Source organism: Naegleria fowleri (assembly GCF_008403515.1).
Source record: "Naegleria fowleri strain ATCC 30894 chromosome Unknown tig3, whole genome shotgun sequence".
Lineage (NCBI taxonomy): Eukaryota > Heterolobosea > Eutetramitea > Acrasida > Naegleriidae > Naegleria > Naegleria fowleri.
Genome location: NW_025407935.1, coordinates 195,970 through 214,049, shown reverse-complemented (window position 1 = coordinate 214,049; position 18,080 = coordinate 195,970). Strand labels below are relative to the sequence as shown.

Genomic DNA, 18,080 nt, shown 5'->3' with positions numbered 1-18,080 from the left:
GAACCGGAGCAAGAGGATGGTTTGCTCATCAAAAGAGTCATCTTCACTTTCAACTTCTGTGCCATTATGCTTCACATACTCTATGAACGATCTTTCAAGACGAGTGATTGTTTGAGAAATTTCAGATGAACCAAGAGCAGCCGCCTTCTTTCTAATTTCGTTTTGGTTTTTAAGGTAATTAATGTTTGGAAATAGTTTTCCAATCGTTTCAATAAGGTAATTCAAAGATTTTTGTTGGTGTTCACGTCGGCTCCACATTTCAATATCTCGTCTTCCAATGTAATTATCTCTTTTTCCAAGAGGATGAGCTTGTTGGAGAATAAAACGCAAATAATTTCTTGGAGATGATGCAACTGCTGAAATAGCTTTCATTTTGAGTAATTTGACTAATTCTGCGCAAGTAATATCGGCACCTGTCAATAAGTTCCATGCTAAGTCTGGGTAAATCCAATTCCTTAGAAAATAAATCAGGATCCACCTTTAAGCAACAGATAACCATATGATGGCGAGAAATATTGAGAGAAAACATCATAATGTCAACACCATATTCCAGGACAAGACTTCTTCTTTTCAATAAGGATTTTTGAAATTCTTGTGAGAGAGATTCAACCACCCACTTTCTTTGTACTTGTCGTTCCTTCTTGTTCATCATTTCGAGGACAAGCTCGTCAAGCTCCTGGTTTTCTTCCATTCTTCTGAAAATGGAAGTAAAATGTTTCACAATGAGATCTCTATCCTTTCTTTGTTTCCACCTTTGAAATAATATGGATGGATGCGTGGCAAAGAAACTAGGTTGAACCTCCAAAATTTCTTGAAAGAAAGATGCGAAATCAACAGATGGTAAATTCTCAAGAAGGGAGAAGCGCTGCTCTGAAACTAAGTATTCGACTACTTCAGAAGTTAACTCTTGTATTTTAGGGTGTCGCATAAACGTTTCCATCGCTTGATTCACATCACCACTACTCATTCGATTGTCATACTTGATAAGAATGTGGCAGATATCTGGGCTAGAAATGTCCAGCCACCCTAAAATAAGGTCCATTGCTTGAGAACATGAGTGTTGGAGAGAGCTGTCCGAAAGGAAGAGAAGCTCGCTGTGTGACAAGTGCTGTCCATAATTGTACAATAAATTCAAATAAGAGATCTTGTAGTACTCAAATCTTTCTTCACAAATACAAAGACCATTGTAAGCATCGGGTCGCAACAATTTGAGTTGATGAATGATTTCATAAAAGGTTCGACATGACTGCATCAATGAAAAGAGATCCTTTGGTGTGAGATATTTCATAAATTCGTAACACATGTACGAGGTGTCTACCAACTGCTTTAAGCATGCATTATCACTGAGAGGAGGAACATTTACTCTTCTTGTTCGTTTGTCCTCGTAGATTCGTTTTCCGCTTAACCACTCATCCAGGGTTGAGCGTTTTTGATCCCTGGATTGGAAAGATGGACTGGGCCAAAGGATTCGAAAAGATTGTTTTGTTGTTTTCATTTTTTCATGTACAATCTTTTATTTCTCTCAAATTCTTCAATGTCTGTACGTTGGGAATTCTCAAACCAAATTGACTCTTTTGTAGACTTGTCATATCAGTAATGTTTCAAAATATTGTCACTATTAATAGTGTAATGTTTTAAACATTCCAAATGTGATCATCACAATCTTGAAGAAGTAAATGATGCCCTATTTCTCTAAACAAACCTCTGTTGAGGCTGGGTGACAAGACACTGTTAAAAACGGGCATCATTAATTCTCGTATTATTAATTTCATGTAATAACACCTCATACTTTTGAAAGTCATCATCGATACAATCCTCTAGGTTAGACGTATCACGATTCTGCTCGTTCGTGAGTTTCTTTAATTGTTCTTCCTGCAGTTTTTTCAACGTTGTTGTAATCATATCTGACTTTAGTAAGGCAGCCTTCCTCAAAAGCTCGTTTTCATTCCTTGTATAATCGATTTCCGGAAATAAGTTTGCAACAGTGATTATGAGGCAATTCAAAGAGGATTCTTGACGTTTGGTTCTCTCTTGTATTTGTGTGTCAAAAACACCAAAATAGTTGCTGTTGGAACCAAGAGGAACAGCCTGCTCAAACACAAGTCGTAAGTAATTTCTTGGTGAGGTTGCAATCCATTCAATGGCACTTGTTTTGAAAAGTTGAATTAATTGTGCTAACCAGAAATATTGTCTGTGAACAATAAGTTCCAATGTCAAATGTTGCATATCCAACTCCTGAGACATGTTAAGTGGGTCCAATGTCAAACACCTCAATACCACATTGTGGTGGTGATGAGTGAGAGAATATTTCAAAATATCTAAACCAAATGTTTTAAAGAGAGACTGTCGAAGTAATAATTCCAATTTCAATTCTTCTGATTGTTCAATCACAAACTGTTTTTGCATGGCTCGTTCCTTCGTATTCATCAATTCTAAATAATCGAGAACAACTTTACATTCTACACCAATCCTAATTCCAGAGAAAATTCTGGCAAACCTTTCCACAATGAGATGTCGATCCTTTCTTCGTTGCCAATGATGGTGCAAGAGTGAGGAATGTGAGGAAAAAAAAGTAGGATGATCTTCCAACAGTTCATTAAAATAGATGGAAAGATCGATACTATCGAGAGGTAACCGTTCGAGCTCGTAGAAATCTGTGTTGTGAATGAGGAGTGAAACCACTTCCGGTACCAATCCTTCAACTTTGGGATGATTCATTAGAGCTCGATATATAGGATGAGAACGTTGATTGCATTCCAAGAGAGCTTGACGTAGCACTGTGCTTGTCACTTCCATTCGATCCAAGACGGTGTAAAGCACATTTACACTTGCTGTGTTCATCGCTTGAACCAACACACCAAAGAATACTTCTTGAGAGAAGTTTTCACCAAAATGATCGAGCAGAGCTAAGCATGGGACTTCATACTTCTCGAGCCGAGACAGGCATTTCCTAATACCATTCAAAGCGAAGGGCCTCAATAGAACAGTATTCGCATGAATTAAGTCATGAAATTGGCGACAGGAAAGCATCACTGAGAATAGATCTTGAGTTCCCAGATATGTCATAACTTCAAAGCACATGTCCCGTGTGCATGTTAACTTGTAAAGATGATGGCGTTCATCATGTACATACCTCACCACACCATCCATGGAGTGTGATGTTGTTGAAAGGTCGCTTGATGGTTCACTGACGAGTGGAGGACTCATTTTTTTTGAGGCTGAATTCCTAACTCTTTCTCCTCTAATTTTAGAGCCATCATGCAAAGATGGATCAGTTGACCCACCAGCTGGTGGGTATTCCCAAACCGAGTTCAGTGGACTCACTTAATGCTGTTTAATCAAAGGGTAAAAAGCAACCAGTGCGTGCAGGATCTCCAAATGGGCAAGCTACAACTGAGTGGTAATGATCTTGCTTTGTGAGATCCTTCTCTATTTCCTCCAATTCAAACTCTACCATCATTTTGTCATTACCTCCATGTAAATGCATCGTTGGGTCAATCCGAAAGAGAGGAAGAAACACTTCGTTCCAAACAGGGGTGGCATCCTCGTTTGCCGTCTTTGCATTTTCATGTCGATCTCGCAAATGACCCATCCAAAAACCTCGATCGAAAGCTTTCAAAAGCATGTAATCGTAAGGATGTTCCTCTTTGAAATTTGGGTTTTCTGATAAAAGGCGAAACACATATTCATCGAGATGTCTGTGCGAGGTGAAGACAACCTTCTCATTGGTTATGGGATTGTTGAATTCTTTTTCATTGACGAGCTTTCCATTTCTGACCCGCCGCAAATAGGATCCTAACTGACCTCTCATTATTGATGAGAAATCCAATTCCAGTGCACTAATGCTATCTCTAACAAAGTGATGACAGTTACAACTTCTATTATTGTACACCATTTTTGTGTTGTACTCTGAAATCACATAACAAAATTGTTTGATTTTTTCTTGATCTTTCTTCTCCTCAATGTCCAATTCTCCAATTTCAACAGCCACGTTGGGATGTCCTGACTTGATGGGCGTTAAATGTACAAGGCCATCATCGAACCAATGAACAATATGTTGTCCCAATAACACGGCCACATGAACTAGACCAAATCCAAGTGTATCTCGCTCTTTCACCCTCAAAATGTTAGAAACCACCATTGTTTTGAGCTTGCTCTCAGTCCACTTTTGAATATTGATGACTGCAAGATTAACTTTCAATTTCCGGACTTCCCCATTCTCGTCGAGCAATTTTTCATACAAAGTCTCAAAATCAAAAAAACATTCCTCAATTAATTTCGGTGATGAATATAAATTAAAGTATTGAGTGATTTCTTCTTTCGTCAGAACGTCCCCATAAATACCCTCTAATGTTTTTTGAAGCTGGTGGGATCACCGAGTGATCATACAATTAATTATATAAATAAATATTAAGAATGATGATGAGCCTTAAACTTATGTTCTCGGAAACCTACATCTTTCTTCTTGCGCTGTTTAGGCCTCTTCCTCTTTGCTGGGACTGATGTTTGGGAGACCTGAGAAACTGCGCTTCCCATTTTATATGATCTTAATGATGTGTTGTTGTGGATGGGATGATATTGAACAAAATCTCGTGAGAGATAAACACCAGGAAAAAGAGATATAGAATTTTCAACAGCAAGGACGATATTATTTACAAAATGAATAAAGATGAAAGGAGTCTCAATGAATTGGATAATGATGATTCCGATTCCGAGCAAAGTGGAGTCACAAGATCTTTTTTTCCTTAAAAACAAAGTGTAACCACGACCAACGAATTTTTTTTATAAGGCCCGAAGAAATTTCTTAAAGTCAATATTTGGTGGAGTTGAAGTTTCTTCGAGAACGAGATTCCACCAAAGTGGTGACTATTATCATGATGTAGAAGGAAATTTCCTTTATTTTTCTCATGAAACAATTTCGGTATGGTTAGCGTAGTTGCCATTTTCATGATCTTCTGAATTTAGGAGGCTATAATGGGTACAAGGGATCTTTCATATTAACCTTAGCCATTTTTCGATTTAACAGTCCAGTTTAATTGTAATCTTCATTCCAGTTCATAACAACAAACGAAAAAATAACTGAACTTTTCTCTTCCTTTCACCTCCTCTGGAGTCTCTGTTGTTCATACATTCGTCCGTTCATTCTTCCAAACACACACCAATTATCAGCATCAACCTACCACTCAAGAATTTTATTAACTTTTCATCATGCTCTCTCATCATACATCCCGATCGTTGAGAGCTGCCTCTCACTTCATGCAGCAGAAGAGCAAAGGCTTGTGGTCGAGTTGTTATTCATCATCATCATTACGTTCCTTCTCAACAACTTTTTCAAATCCCATGCGAGTGGTTCATCCATCATCATCATCATCGGATCAAAGTAATAATAATCACAGTATGAACAATTCTGCTCCTCTTGAAGAGATTCAATACGTAGCACCTGATGAAGATGGAAGTTTGGCATCCACTTCTCATGTTACATTCTATGATATTGAAGAAGCCTTTGCAAGAATTCGTAAGTTTTTATTCTGAAATGTGGCACATTCTAATATGTTTACAAACAAATCCTTTGATGATACCGAATGTTGATAAAAACCAATCATTCATTATGGACTCAACAATCATCCTGTCATTATCCTTGTCTTTTGGACCAAAAAGGACCTTTACTTCCACCAACTCCATTACAGGAATCCATGGTTCTCACACAAGAAATTTTCGGACTTCAAAAAGGAGTGTTGCATCCAAGAAAGGTGCATTTAAAATATGAAAATAAGCACATGACTGGTAGCTTTAAGGAAAGAGGTGCCATTAACAAATTGGCATCTTTGACTGCTGAGCAAAGAGAACGTGGTGTTGTGGCATCTTCTGCAGGAAATCAGTAAGTTTTAGAGAAAAATTTCAGAAATTAAGTAACATTCTGATAGTGCTCAAGGTAATTATTGTAACTGTAGTTTCCATATATTTTCATGAATATGTGAAATGACGCTTTAATTCAATTTATGTTAATAATTGTCTCATAAATGAGCAGCGGTTGCATATCATGCAATGAGACTCGGAATTAAGGCAACTATTTGCATGCCAGAAAACACTCCACTTGCAAAAGTGGCAGGAACTAGAAGATATGGAGCTGAAGTTGTGTTAATTGGAGAATCCATTGATGACGCTTATCAGGAAGCATTGAGAATTAAGGACGCAGAAAATAGAGTTTTGGTCCATCCTTTTAATGACAATGACATTATTGCCGGACAAGGATCACTAGGACTTGAATTATTGGTACGTTATTTGCGTGACAAATTTTGACGATGATGATGAACGAACAGTCACCAATTTCATTTTCAACATTTTCATAATTATAGGAACAATCTCCATACATCGATACCATTGTGTGTCCAATTGGAGGAGGAGGTCTCATTTCTGGTACAGCCATTGCAGTGAAAACAGTCAACCCTAAAATTAAGGTCTATGGTGTTCAAACTGAAAACATTCCATCCATGATCACAGCTAAGAAAGAAAGAAAAGCCATTATGGTTCCATACAAATCTACCATTGCTGATGGTATTGCTGTGAAAAGAGCAGGAGATTTAACATTCCCAATTGTTGACAAGTACGTCGATGACATTGTCACTGTGAGTGAAAGTGAAATTGCACATGCAGTTCTCGTATTACTCGAACGAGAAAAGACTCTTGTTGAAGGCGCTGGTGCTACTGCTGTGGCTGCATTATTGTCTGGAAAGTTACCTGAAATTACAAAACCAAACAGTTCTTCTCATCGTGTTTGTGTTATTCTTTCGGGAGGAAATATGGATATTGGAACAGGTATGTAGGAGGATGACATTAATTTTTTGTTAATCAATAATGTTTGCATGATGACTAATGAAAAATCATTTTGGAAAATTAAATCTTATTATTGCACAAAACACCTTTAAAATCAAAGTGAGAGATATCATTGACAGAGGTTTAGCACAAAGTGGTCGTTTGGTTAGAGTTAGAGCGGTGGTTCCTGATGTTCCAGGCCAATTGGCTAAAGTGTTGACACTGCTTGGTGAATTGAAAGTCAACATTAGAGAAGTTGACCACGAAAGAACTGAAAATGTGCCAGTTGGTTTCACAGCAACCATTATCACATGCCAAACCAAAGGTTTTGAACATATTGAACTCGTCAAAGAACAACTCAGCAAGAAACAATTCACTTTTGAAATCCTCACTGCTCACGTAATTTAAAATACTGCATTCACAGATACAACAACACTCAATGTAATAAATTCTTTACAATTCATGAAAGAAGTGTGAATATTTATTTAATTCCAAGAGCAATATGGACAAAGACAAGATAAATATTCGAAATTGCGATGGAAAGAAGCATGCAAGGGAATCCAAGCTTCAAAAATCCCATAAACGTCATTTTGTGACCCTTATTTTCACAAATACCTGCTGCGACCACGTTTGCTGATGCACCAATCAGCGTTCCGTTTCCTTTAAGGTGATGTGATATATGGTATTGCAAGAATCAAGAAAACAGTTATCACAATCATGTTAAAAAAATTCTCAATTATTATGTAAAACTCACCTCCTAGACATGTGCCGAGTGCAAGTGCCCACAAGATGGGTCTAATGGGTAAACTCGTTGGAGCTTCTGCCAACTTTAACACAACAGGAATCATTGCCGTCGTGTATGGAATGTTATCAATAAAAGCAGAAACAAACGCAGAAACCCATAATAATAGTGTAATAGCTACAAACAACCTCAAATCACCAGCAGGAATAAGATTAATCACACTCGAAGTCAAATCTCCGATATATTCAATTAATCCTAATTGTGACAATCCCTCCATCAAAATAAAAAGAGATCCAAAAAAGAGTAAAGTCGACCATTCCACTTTTTCAATCACTTCATCCAATTCATCAATTCCACTCAATAATAGCATAATAATTGCTCCAACTATTGCAATTTCTGCCAATCCAACGTGAACATATTCATGAATAAAGCTTTCTAAAAAGAAGAAAATAATCACAATTACTAAAATGGAACAACAAATAATAAAAAGTCTAGGATTGTGAATGGAATACTGTTGAGAGAGTTTGGCGAGCTCCTTTGGAGAAAGCTGTGTGTTTGTACTAACTCCTTTCTTTTGTAAATATTCTTGTAATTGAGCTTTCAAGTTCACAATGTGATGTTGTAAACTTTCTTTCACAATATTTTCTTCAACTCCATTTCCTTGAGTCTTTTTAAGAGTATATTCCCAAATTTCAATTTCTTTTTCTCGTTGAATTCGTTCATTGTCCACTTGTGGAGCTTGTTTGAATAATTTCCAATTGAGAAGTCGAACTGGAATGAATGTGAAAAACGCTACAATCAGAGCACATGGCGCCAAAAAAAGTGAAATATCTGTAAATCCAATTTTTAGAGCTTTGATTCCAGGATGATTCACAATAATGACGATTGGCGGATCTCCTGTCATGATTATTATTATTATTCGATTATTATTAATATTTTCGTTTGATAAACGTTATTCAGTGATTGAGAATGTTGTTTTCCCATCAACAAGGAATTTCACACTTACCAATTGCAGTGGCTGTTCCTCCAATATTACTGAAAATAACTTCACTAATAATAATTGGAATTGGTGAAATATTCACAACTCGACACAATCTCAATGTCACAGGAGTAACCAATAAAATAGTTGTGACATTATCCAAAAATGCAGAAACAAATCCTGTAAACAAACACAAAATAATGGTCAATCGCCAAACCTTTCCTTTCGATAATTTGTAAGCCATCAATGCTGTCCATTCAAAAAATCCAGTATTTGAGAAAATTCCCACCATAATCATCATTCCAAAGAGCAATGCAAGAGTTTCATATTCCATCCATTCACAAATTTCTTCCAAAGTTGGTTTTCTATTCACAAGAGCAAGAACTGAAAGAACCAAAAAAGAACCAACCATTCCAGCCAATGTTCTATGAATTAATTCAAATACGATCAACACATAGACAAATAATAATACTAAGGCAGCCAACAAGACTTGATATCTCGCTAAATTAGGTTGTTGTTGAAAATTGACTCGAATGGTGAAAGAGGATGTAATATTTTGTGGAAAATTGGTTGAAATGAGTAATCGATAAGTGACATTATGTTTTTCTTCTGAACTCAATTGTGAATAATCTGTGTAAAAGGTGTGTTTTCCTTTGATTTCTTGAATTTCAGATTCATCTTCATCGGTGTTATGAGGTTTATCTGGATTCGTTTGATTATCATGAGGAGGTACAATAATCGTTTCATTCATGAATGGCACAAATTCCAATGAATATGTTTGATTCACAAGATTGATGAATGAATGTTGTTCCTCTTCATTCTGTTGTTCATAATTGAATGAGACGGATTTTGTTTCTTCATCGATAAATGTTGCAAAAGAATTTCTTTGTAATTGAAAATCTAATTTCCAATCTTGATTCTTCTTTTTAGAAACGGTTTCCTTTTTCAATTCATAAATGAGCTCATTTCCAACAATAGGAATGTCCACTTGAATGGTCAATAAATCTTGAGGACTGTCGTGTGAAAATTCAATGAATTTTGTTTGATTTTCTCCAACAGAGATGTAATGCAAAGTACTCTGTGTTGGAACTGAATGGAATATACTGAAAATAATGGCAAAAGCAAGAAATGCGAGAGAAAGAATGACAATTTTTGAAGTTCTAAATGAAAATTTCACAATTTCTTTTTTTGTCATTCTCTTGAAATTGGGCAAAATTGGTTTCTTGATGGGAACTCCGTTTTTAAAAGTAACCATGTCATCTTCTTCTTCACTGTCAGCGTCATCGGCATCATGTAGCTCATGTTCTTCTGTTTTTTCCGATTCTAGAATGGTTTGTGATCTTCGTTGATAGAGAACATCTAATATTGATCATGTGAGAAGAGAAAAACATTGATTTATGAATTCATTCACCATCATTGTCGTTGTCATGATTGTGAAGATTCAATGAGTCAATATTAATTATTCATAATTGTTGTTGAGGAAAGAAGTGGTGTCATTTTGTGTAATTTCAATCATTCATTTGAACGTGTTCGGAAGATATTCGGAAGACAATGGAAATAATAACAAACATACCATTCGGCACAAATTGTGAATTTGTTGTGGTTGTAGACCCTCCTCCACCATCACCACTCTGAAGTAGGTACTCTCGTTCTTGAGACATTTTTTCACACCCCCAACAAGGAGTTCGACTCCGAAAAGGTCCTGTTTTGACCGAAGATTTTTATTCACACGTGTGAAGTGTCGTGCGTTCGTGAATGACACATGATTGTATTAATATTCATTCAGGTAGGCACGTACGTCGTCTCCTCTTGGAATGCCTGAATAGTGGTGAGCATTCATTGTTGCCTCAGTCTGACGATGATGATGATGTGAAAACACTCTTTCATGATGGTTGATACTCAGTCCTAACTACTAAAAAGTTGAATTCTCTATTTAACCATTGGATTTTCTGATGGGGTTTGAGGGGCACTATTAATCCATGCATTGACAACAAAAAAGTCATGAATTTTCTTCACTTGATCCTTATCCATGTCACTTAGTAATTTGCAAGCAGCACTCTTGCTGACAAACCCAGACAGAAGAGATTCTCGAGTCAAGGTATCCTTGATAAGCATATATTGCCTAGGTAGAATGTGTAACTCTGAACACAAAGTTCGTTCACGTTTTGAGAGTAGTTCAATTCCTACAGAGTTGGTATCTTTTGGAGTTCCCATTAGATGATCAAAATTGCGCTTAGGGGTTGGTGTTTTTGGAGTCACTCCTCCTTCTCTAGCCTTCTTAAATTCGGAATCTGCCTCGCGCTTCTTGTTGTCACTGTCAAATGTGTCACATTGAGGGAGTGAAGTGAGACCATTCGCTCTATATTCTTTCAATTGTTGAATTCTATTTCTAATCTTTGTTTCTTGAATAATACCAGTCATGAACTCTTCGAATTCATCTTGATTATCCAAAAATCTTGCAAAAGGTCTATATTTTTGATACAACTCTTTTTCCATTTTCGGTCGCTTTTTCTCGATATTACTAATCTTTTTCCAATCCACAAGTTGTCTTTCAATGGCAAACTTTCTCCTGCGTTCTCTCTCACTCAATCGAAATTCATAGAGCCTTAATAAATTCAACTTGCGTTCTCTTTCTTCAGGAGAATCCTCTTCATCAATTTCAATCTCGGCAATCAATTCCTCGGCAGCGTGGTCATAATCCATGTCAAAATCAGCTCTCAGAGGTAAATAACCAATATCAATTCCTTGTTGATAGGCTCCCTTTCCTTTTCCAGCAATTTGAGGTTCTCTCGACAAGATGGTACCCATGACGAATCGAGGATTTGCCGATCGTTTCAAATTCTCCTCGAATATCTTCTTCAAATCGATTTGTGGAATACCAAGTTCCTTTTTAATGGACATTAACACACCATCATCATCTTTTCGGATGTCTTTTTTGGTCATGACTTGGTTCTTCTCTTGGATCAATGGTGCTGATGGATCAGGGACGGGTATGTAGTGTCCATCTTCATCAACGTTTTCTGTGTAAAGCTTGTTGAGGAGTGTTTGAACATCTTCCTGTTGTGCTTGATTTGTTGATGGAGTGCTTGACTCGGAAGAGGATGCTTGTTGTTGGTGAAGTGTTTGCTCTCGTTTCAACTTTTCAATCATAGCCTTCCTCTTGGCGATTGGCTTATCCACGTAATAGGTCCAATAGTGAATCTCGCAATCGTACTTGCTCTTGGTCTTACCCACATGTTCAGCAATGTCGAGCCAATTGCCGAGGCCATTGTGTGCGATACCTTCGAGAAGTAAAAGCTCCTCTTCGGCCGTCCATCCGCTTGAAATGAGAGACGTGCGTGAGAGATTGGGTTGTACCTTGTAGGAGTGATCATTCTTGTGTTGTTGAGTCTCTACACCTACGCAGAAACAATCCACACACAAATCAAACTCTTCACATTCGGCACAAGTGATTTTAGCGAGAGAAGTAATGTCCTTCTGGCAATAGTTACAGTGGAAACGAGGCATATCAAATTCCTCCTTCTTGAATTCGGTGTGCTTCACCTTCTTTAGATACGGCTTGGCAATATCATAATAGGTTTTGTATTGTTGTTGGCTAGAAAAGCCTGTGGATTGGATGGAGGAAGAGGATGGTTCGATAGCATCGGCTTTCCTCTTGTTGTTGTTATTGATGCTCATAGTGGATGATGAATGCTTTTCCGTTACAATAGGAGAAAATTTGGCGGTTATAGAATATTTTATCGCAAATTGCTGATGTTTTTTCTCTCTGACAACAAGAGAATGCTTCTGCACTCTCAGCAACAGCCATCACCACTAAATTTTGCTTGTTTGGCCAAGCAAGATCACTACATTATCATTCATTTCGGAAACTACAATTCAATGACTTCTCAGGAGGAATTCCAACTCAGCAAGTTGTTAATAACAGTTCACAACGGATCCGTACCATTGAAAACAAACACACAGCCCATCCGTCAACTTGTTAAGTGATGTTTCTCATGAGTTCTCTCAATTTAATAGAATTGGGAGGAATTTTCTTTCATTTGTTGAATGTTGTTCAAGAATTAGAGTGGTTCACTATCAAATCATAACCATAAAGGCTGGAATCCGAGGTGAAAGCCCTCCATCGCAGGTGTTGGCTGAAAGAAAAAATGAGCGGTGCAGTTGGAGAAAATGACTCCTCTCAAATAATGACGAATCAAGCGATCTCCTCAATACCTTCTTCGGAGCTGGTGATGCGTTTTTGCAGATTCAGACCCTTCATCAAGTATGAAATGAACGATGAAAGCGATAAGAAGGCTCAATGTAGTGTTGCCTTCCATAAATCTTTGAAGAATGTTCTATTAAAGGTTAGTAGAGGAGTAGTAGCACCAGTTGATCAAGCCTTAACAATATGATTCCACCAATCAAACTTGCTAGTACGGAGTTGAAAAGCCAGTGAAATATGATTTTGATAAAGTATTCCCCATGAGTACAACTCCAGAACAGATCTTTGATTCGCTTGGATTACCAATGTTGAATGGTAGGTTACAGTCTTAAGGCTCAATTTGAGAAGATTGATTTGTTTTCCATCAATGATCAGAGTCGATAACCACTGGATGTAATAACATTCTTATCAGTTGTGGAGGAAAATACAGCGGACGATCGTTCTCCATTGTTGGAGGAAGGAACTGGGAAAGTGAAGATGTTGGGCCTAATGATGCCCTTCTGTTCCGAAGCATAAAGTTTCTTCTCGAACACAAATATGCCCTTACATTATCGGTGAATAAGGTGAGAAATGGTTCTTCGGTTGAATTGATGAAAAAGCGTAAGTATTCGGAAAAGTCTGCAAATTTTTGACCTCTGATTCAATATAATGAAGGAGAATCAAATACCATAAGTTCTTTGCGAGATCTCAATGAATGCTTAAAGATAGTTCTCAGGGAGGATCAAATTGAAAACATTTCAGGAACCATCATCTACACCGTCAAAATCGAAGATAAAGATCGAACCAAGAGATTTTATCTCACTTTGATCGACTCTACATTGGAAGATATACACCTCATTTCAGAGGTGTTGAGAGGGGAGACAACAGAATCCAATTTATTATTTAAAAATATTCTTAATGAACTTATTGTAGGAAACTTTAAAGTAGTGGTATTGGCAAATTGCTCTCCGCATGTTTCTGCAGCTGAAGTTGCAAAGAAGACTATGGACATAACGACTGGTTTTTCGATTACTAAGACAGTTCACACGGATCCACCATCAAGCGTTGGAAATACTTCTCAGGTATGTTATGAAAGAGATAATATAAATATACTCAAAATTTCTTGCATTTGGTAAGGTTGTTGGAAAACTTGCCAAAAATTATGAGGATATGATAGCTAGGCTAAGACTAAACCATAATGCCCTCAAAGAAACATGCATAACACTGAGAAGAGAGAAAGATGAGATGAAGAATCAGCTCGTTAGAGATATTCAAAAAAACATTGAATCAGTTGAAGCATTTCTAAACGAAGAATTATCAAAATTCGATAAAAACGAAAGATCGAAACAACACAATGAACTCGAAGAGAAAAATCAGCAACTGAGGAAACTACAGAGCCAAGTGTTGGAAGCAACAGAGAATGAACATCGTTTGAAAGAAACAATTGAAAAGTTATTACACGAGCAAAGTATAAATAAGGATGTTGCTTCTCGCTTGTTAATTGAAAAAGAAGAGCAGTTCAAGAAAACTATTAATGGCCTTGTCGAAAATCATGCAGTACAAATAGCAGAAATTACTGAAAACTGGGAGCATGAAAAAAGAATGCGAATAGATTTGGAAAGATCTCACCATGCTGAAATTCACAAAATCAAGCAGGAATACTCTGAAAAACTTGAGCATCTGAACATTCAGTTAAAAGAAAAACAGGAGTTGCTGGATCATGCTGTAATCAGAGCTAATAACATGGAGAAAGAAATGAACAACATGAAAACAAAACTCATGTCTGATCAAAGTGAAAAGAAAACCACATCAGACCGCACCGATTTGTTGGCTCAGCAGGTTACCATTCTCGAGCAAGCGTTGCTAGAGAGCAAGGAAAAGGAAGACAAGTTAGTTGCTAACATCAAAGACGAAAGAGAGAAACATAAGAGAGAAATTGAAGAATTGCAAACCTCTCATAATAACGAGCTAAAACATTACACGGAATTACAGCAAGAGAAGATTCAATTAGAACAGAGTTTGGTTGAAATGGAGGAACGAATCAAGAATACTACTTCAGCTAGCAATGATAATGCTAGAAAACACGAACAGGAAATGCAAGACCTGAAGGCCAAAATTGTTGGTCTTGAGAAGGCGCTGGAATTGAGAAACGTTGAAAATGAAATGTCAATGCTACGTCAAATAGAACAAAAGGACCAGGAGTTAAAGTCAATGAAGATGCAATGCATTGAACTCAACAATGTAATCTCATCGTTAAATATCAAAATTAGGGAGCTGGAGTCTTGCCGAGATATGGACCGTAAGACTTGGATAGAAAGCGAGTCATCTTTGAAAGAGAACCTGTCAGAAGTCTTCTCTCAACTCAACAGATCTAAAGAGAAGATTATTTTACTTGAAGACGACATTGCTTTGAAGGATTCAACCATAAAAGAACTGGAAAATAAGGGTTCTGAAAGCTTGCAGCAATTGTTGAAGCTGCAATCAACTTTAACTGAGAGAGGAAATGTCATTTTGAACATGGACAGAGAAATGAAAAGTCTAAAAGAGGAAAATACTGCTCTGAAAACAGAAATTGAAAACAAACTCAGAGAGGTACAAGACATGGATCAAAACCTTAGGGAAGGTTCATCGAAAATATCGACTTATGAGGTTGAGATTCAATCACTGAGAGAACTGATCAACACCAACAAGGAGATAATTACAAAGTTAACATCTGAAAAGTCTATGATGGAAAAGCAAATTAGCACTCTCCTGCATGATGCCTCATCATCCACTGACCAACTTTCAATTGAGAAGAACAATTTAGAGCTAGAAAAGTCAAAGTTAGAAGTGGCATATCAACATGCAGTTGAATCTTCAAAAAAACAAAAAGAAAAGCTGCAAACACTTTCAAATAAGGTATTAGAGTTGGAAAGATTGCTCGTTGAAAAGAATAATGAGTTGAAAAATTTACAAACTGCCTGTCATGCAACTGATCAAAAGTTCAATGAATTGTTGAGCGAGTTAAACAAAACCAAAGAGGAACATTCCATCCAATTGGTCGAAAAGGACAGAATGATATCTTCTCTAGTTCAAAAGTCAACAGAACTGACCAAAAAGCTTGCAGAACATTCCAGTAATGACCAAATTAAAAAAGATCTAGAAAAGGAAAATAGTGTGTTAAAGGAAGAAATTCTATCTCTAAGCAAAGAAAAGGATGTCATAGTGGTGGAGCAAGAAAAGCTATCTAAACTTGTACATAGTTTAAACAAAAGTATTGACGATTTGAAAAAGGAAAAAAACGAGCTACAAAGACAGATAATTAGCTCCAACAATGGTGACAACACTTCTACGGACGAAAAGTGTAAGATCTATGAATCTCAAGTTCAAACTCTTTCTTCCAAAAACAAGGATTTACTGGAAATGCTCGAAAAACACAAGAGTGAGCTCATCACACAACAAAATTTTACTGCTGAGATTGAAAGAAAATTGAAACAGTCCGAAGCTGTTACTGAAAACATTCGAAAGGAATTGCAGGAGAAGCAATCATTGATTAGCGTTATCAAGGCAGAGCTCTCCAATAAGGATGCGGAACTGAAAAATTCCAAAACGTTATGCAGTGACTCTATAAATGCCATTAAGAAACTTGAGTTGTCTGTTCAGGATAGAGACAGAGAAATAATCAGGTTGAAGAAAGAGTTAGAAAAGAACATTATACTTTTGGAAAAGGGTAAAACAGAAATTACTCATCACGCTACTGAAAAATTAAGTTCAGATGCAAAGAGTTCTGCTTTACCAACAACGTCATCCGAGGTAACACAACTTCGCAATGAACTTGCGCAAACAAAGTTGGAATTGGAAAATGTTAAAGACAAGCTACAAAGCTTGTCCAGCGAGCAGAAGAAGAATCAAATTTTAATTGACATTTCCACAAAACCAACCTCTAAGGAAAAAATTCTTTCTCATATTCAAACATTAATCATTGCTGTGGAAAAAGCAAAACAAGAAAAATACCACTACAAGAAGATATGCAAGCAGTTGGAGGAAGAGTTAGAAAAGTGTAAAAAGTTAGCTCTCAACTCGCCCCGTCAACAACAGAACATTGAAAAGCTCATGAAATGTGAAAACATTATCAAAGAAGCGCGTGCAAACTTAAAACGTCTGGGCTCCTTAAACGATTAAATGGTTCTGAAATATCAGGTATATCCTGGTACCAAAACAAAATTTTTAAAAACCAAAGATTGCTATTGCGATTTTAAATCCTTAATAATCCAACAGAAGGTTGAACTTTCAATGTCAATTTATTTATGGTACTTTTTTGAAACCAAAAATTACTTGGTGATTTATTATATTGTCTTCCCTGATCTAAGGTAGGGCTTAATTTTGTGCATTCTCTCTTTTGTTGTTTTATCATGTTGAATCCAGAAACCTGTTTGATTGAGGAAGCATCATTGCATTTGAAGAGTGTGTGACGAAGCTATTTCAAAAATGAAAGATAAATCAGCACAGCTCGTTCCTGAAGTTGTATACCATCAGTTTGTCATTTTAGTACCACAAAATTTTCACGATTGAAAACGTGATCTATGTTTTTACTTGTTCGAATTGAAAAATTATAGAAAATGCAACTGCCTCACACAAGTCCTTTCTCTGAGTCGAACCGTTCCACATCACAACAACTATCTCGCAGTAACGAGAATTCAGAATCAGTAACAAGCTCCTCGAGAAGTAGTGCCACCACTCTTTTCCAAGATTTGCACGAACTCTTTCGCAATGTTAATTCTATTGAAATTGGAAAAACAGTATTTCCTTCGCAAGTAAAATCAACAGTTCAACGAAAGAGAAAGAAAGAATAATCCGATAAATCTATCACAAGTTTGATTAAAGGGATGATGATGAACAACCTTCTCTTGTTTTACAGAATAAAAACGATTGATTTCAACTGTTATAAAAAAGGCTACAGCACTGCAGGTTCCCAAGTTGTCTCCAACCTCAGTACTGATGCAGCTCGACGATGCTTAACTTCTCAAATCGGACGGGATGAGGTGCATTCATCGTGATATGGCCGTAGCCAACCAAGTCTCCTTGTTCGGTTCTTTGATTCATGGAATCATGCTTTTTGACATTTTGGGATAAAAGATTTGTGTTAAAACAAATGATGAAGCAAACAGGACATCGAAATGGCTCACCCTCCTCACACTCCTTTCAAAACTTTTCTCTTATTCATTATTAATATGGACGGGATGCCTGTCAGGAATATGACGACTCTCCCGCTACAACCTTTGGTTGTATGAACAGTGAGTGACAAGAAATCAGGACGATTCTTGATGTTCTGGTTGTGTTTTCAAAAATTTTCACAATCATCTCTTGTTTTAATTGTTTCATAT

At 36.9% G+C, this 18,080-nt stretch overlaps 7 protein-coding genes across 7 annotated transcripts; 2 read left to right on the top strand and 5 right to left on the bottom strand.

The window, feature by feature from the left end:
* Positions 1 to 283: 283 nt before the first annotated feature.
* On the bottom strand, positions 284 to 1,495 carry FDP41_007413 (uncharacterized protein; the record flags this gene model as incomplete). Its single annotated transcript, XM_044711156.1, has 1 exon — positions 284 to 1,495. One exon carries the CDS (start codon positions 1,493 to 1,495, stop codon positions 284 to 286), a length of 1,212 nt encoding a protein of 403 aa, XP_044568949.1.
* Positions 1,496 to 1,731: 236 nt separating this feature from the next.
* On the bottom strand, positions 1,732 to 3,207 carry FDP41_007412 (uncharacterized protein; the record flags this gene model as incomplete). The annotated part of the gene is made up of 1 exon (XM_044711155.1): positions 1,732 to 3,207. The coding sequence occupies one exon, from the start codon at positions 3,205 to 3,207 to the stop codon at positions 1,732 to 1,734; it is 1,476 nt and encodes a 491-aa protein (XP_044568948.1).
* Positions 3,208 to 3,334: 127 nt separating this feature from the next.
* FDP41_007411 (uncharacterized protein) lies at positions 3,335 to 4,536 on the bottom strand (the record flags this gene model as incomplete). The annotated part of the gene is made up of 2 exons (XM_044711154.1): positions 3,335 to 4,363; positions 4,456 to 4,536. 2 exons carry the CDS (start codon positions 4,534 to 4,536, stop codon positions 3,335 to 3,337), a joined length of 1,110 nt encoding a protein of 369 aa, XP_044568947.1.
* Positions 4,537 to 5,340: 804 nt separating this feature from the next.
* FDP41_007410 (uncharacterized protein) lies at positions 5,341 to 7,221 on the top strand (the record flags this gene model as incomplete). The annotated part of the gene is made up of 6 exons (XM_044711153.1): positions 5,341 to 5,515; positions 5,659 to 5,878; positions 5,925 to 5,932; positions 6,029 to 6,273; positions 6,357 to 6,816; positions 6,935 to 7,221. 6 exons carry the CDS (start codon positions 5,341 to 5,343, stop codon positions 7,219 to 7,221), a joined length of 1,395 nt encoding a protein of 464 aa, XP_044568946.1.
* Positions 7,222 to 7,294: 73 nt separating this feature from the next.
* On the bottom strand, positions 7,295 to 10,195 carry FDP41_007409 (uncharacterized protein; the record flags this gene model as incomplete). Its single annotated transcript, XM_044711151.1, has 4 exons — positions 7,295 to 7,473; positions 7,568 to 8,452; positions 8,562 to 9,893; positions 10,108 to 10,195. 4 exons carry the CDS (start codon positions 10,193 to 10,195, stop codon positions 7,295 to 7,297), a joined length of 2,484 nt encoding a protein of 827 aa, XP_044568945.1.
* Positions 10,196 to 10,463: 268 nt separating this feature from the next.
* Positions 10,464 to 12,212, bottom strand: FDP41_007408 (uncharacterized protein; the record flags this gene model as incomplete). Its single annotated transcript, XM_044711150.1, has 1 exon — positions 10,464 to 12,212. One exon carries the CDS (start codon positions 12,210 to 12,212, stop codon positions 10,464 to 10,466), a length of 1,749 nt encoding a protein of 582 aa, XP_044568944.1.
* Positions 12,213 to 12,682: 470 nt separating this feature from the next.
* Positions 12,683 to 16,878, top strand: FDP41_007407 (uncharacterized protein; the record flags this gene model as incomplete). Its single annotated transcript, XM_044711149.1, has 5 exons — positions 12,683 to 12,880; positions 12,951 to 13,053; positions 13,114 to 13,338; positions 13,393 to 13,799; positions 13,855 to 16,878. 5 exons carry the CDS (start codon positions 12,683 to 12,685, stop codon positions 16,876 to 16,878), a joined length of 3,957 nt encoding a protein of 1,318 aa, XP_044568943.1.
* Positions 16,879 to 18,080: the final 1,202 nt, after the last annotated feature.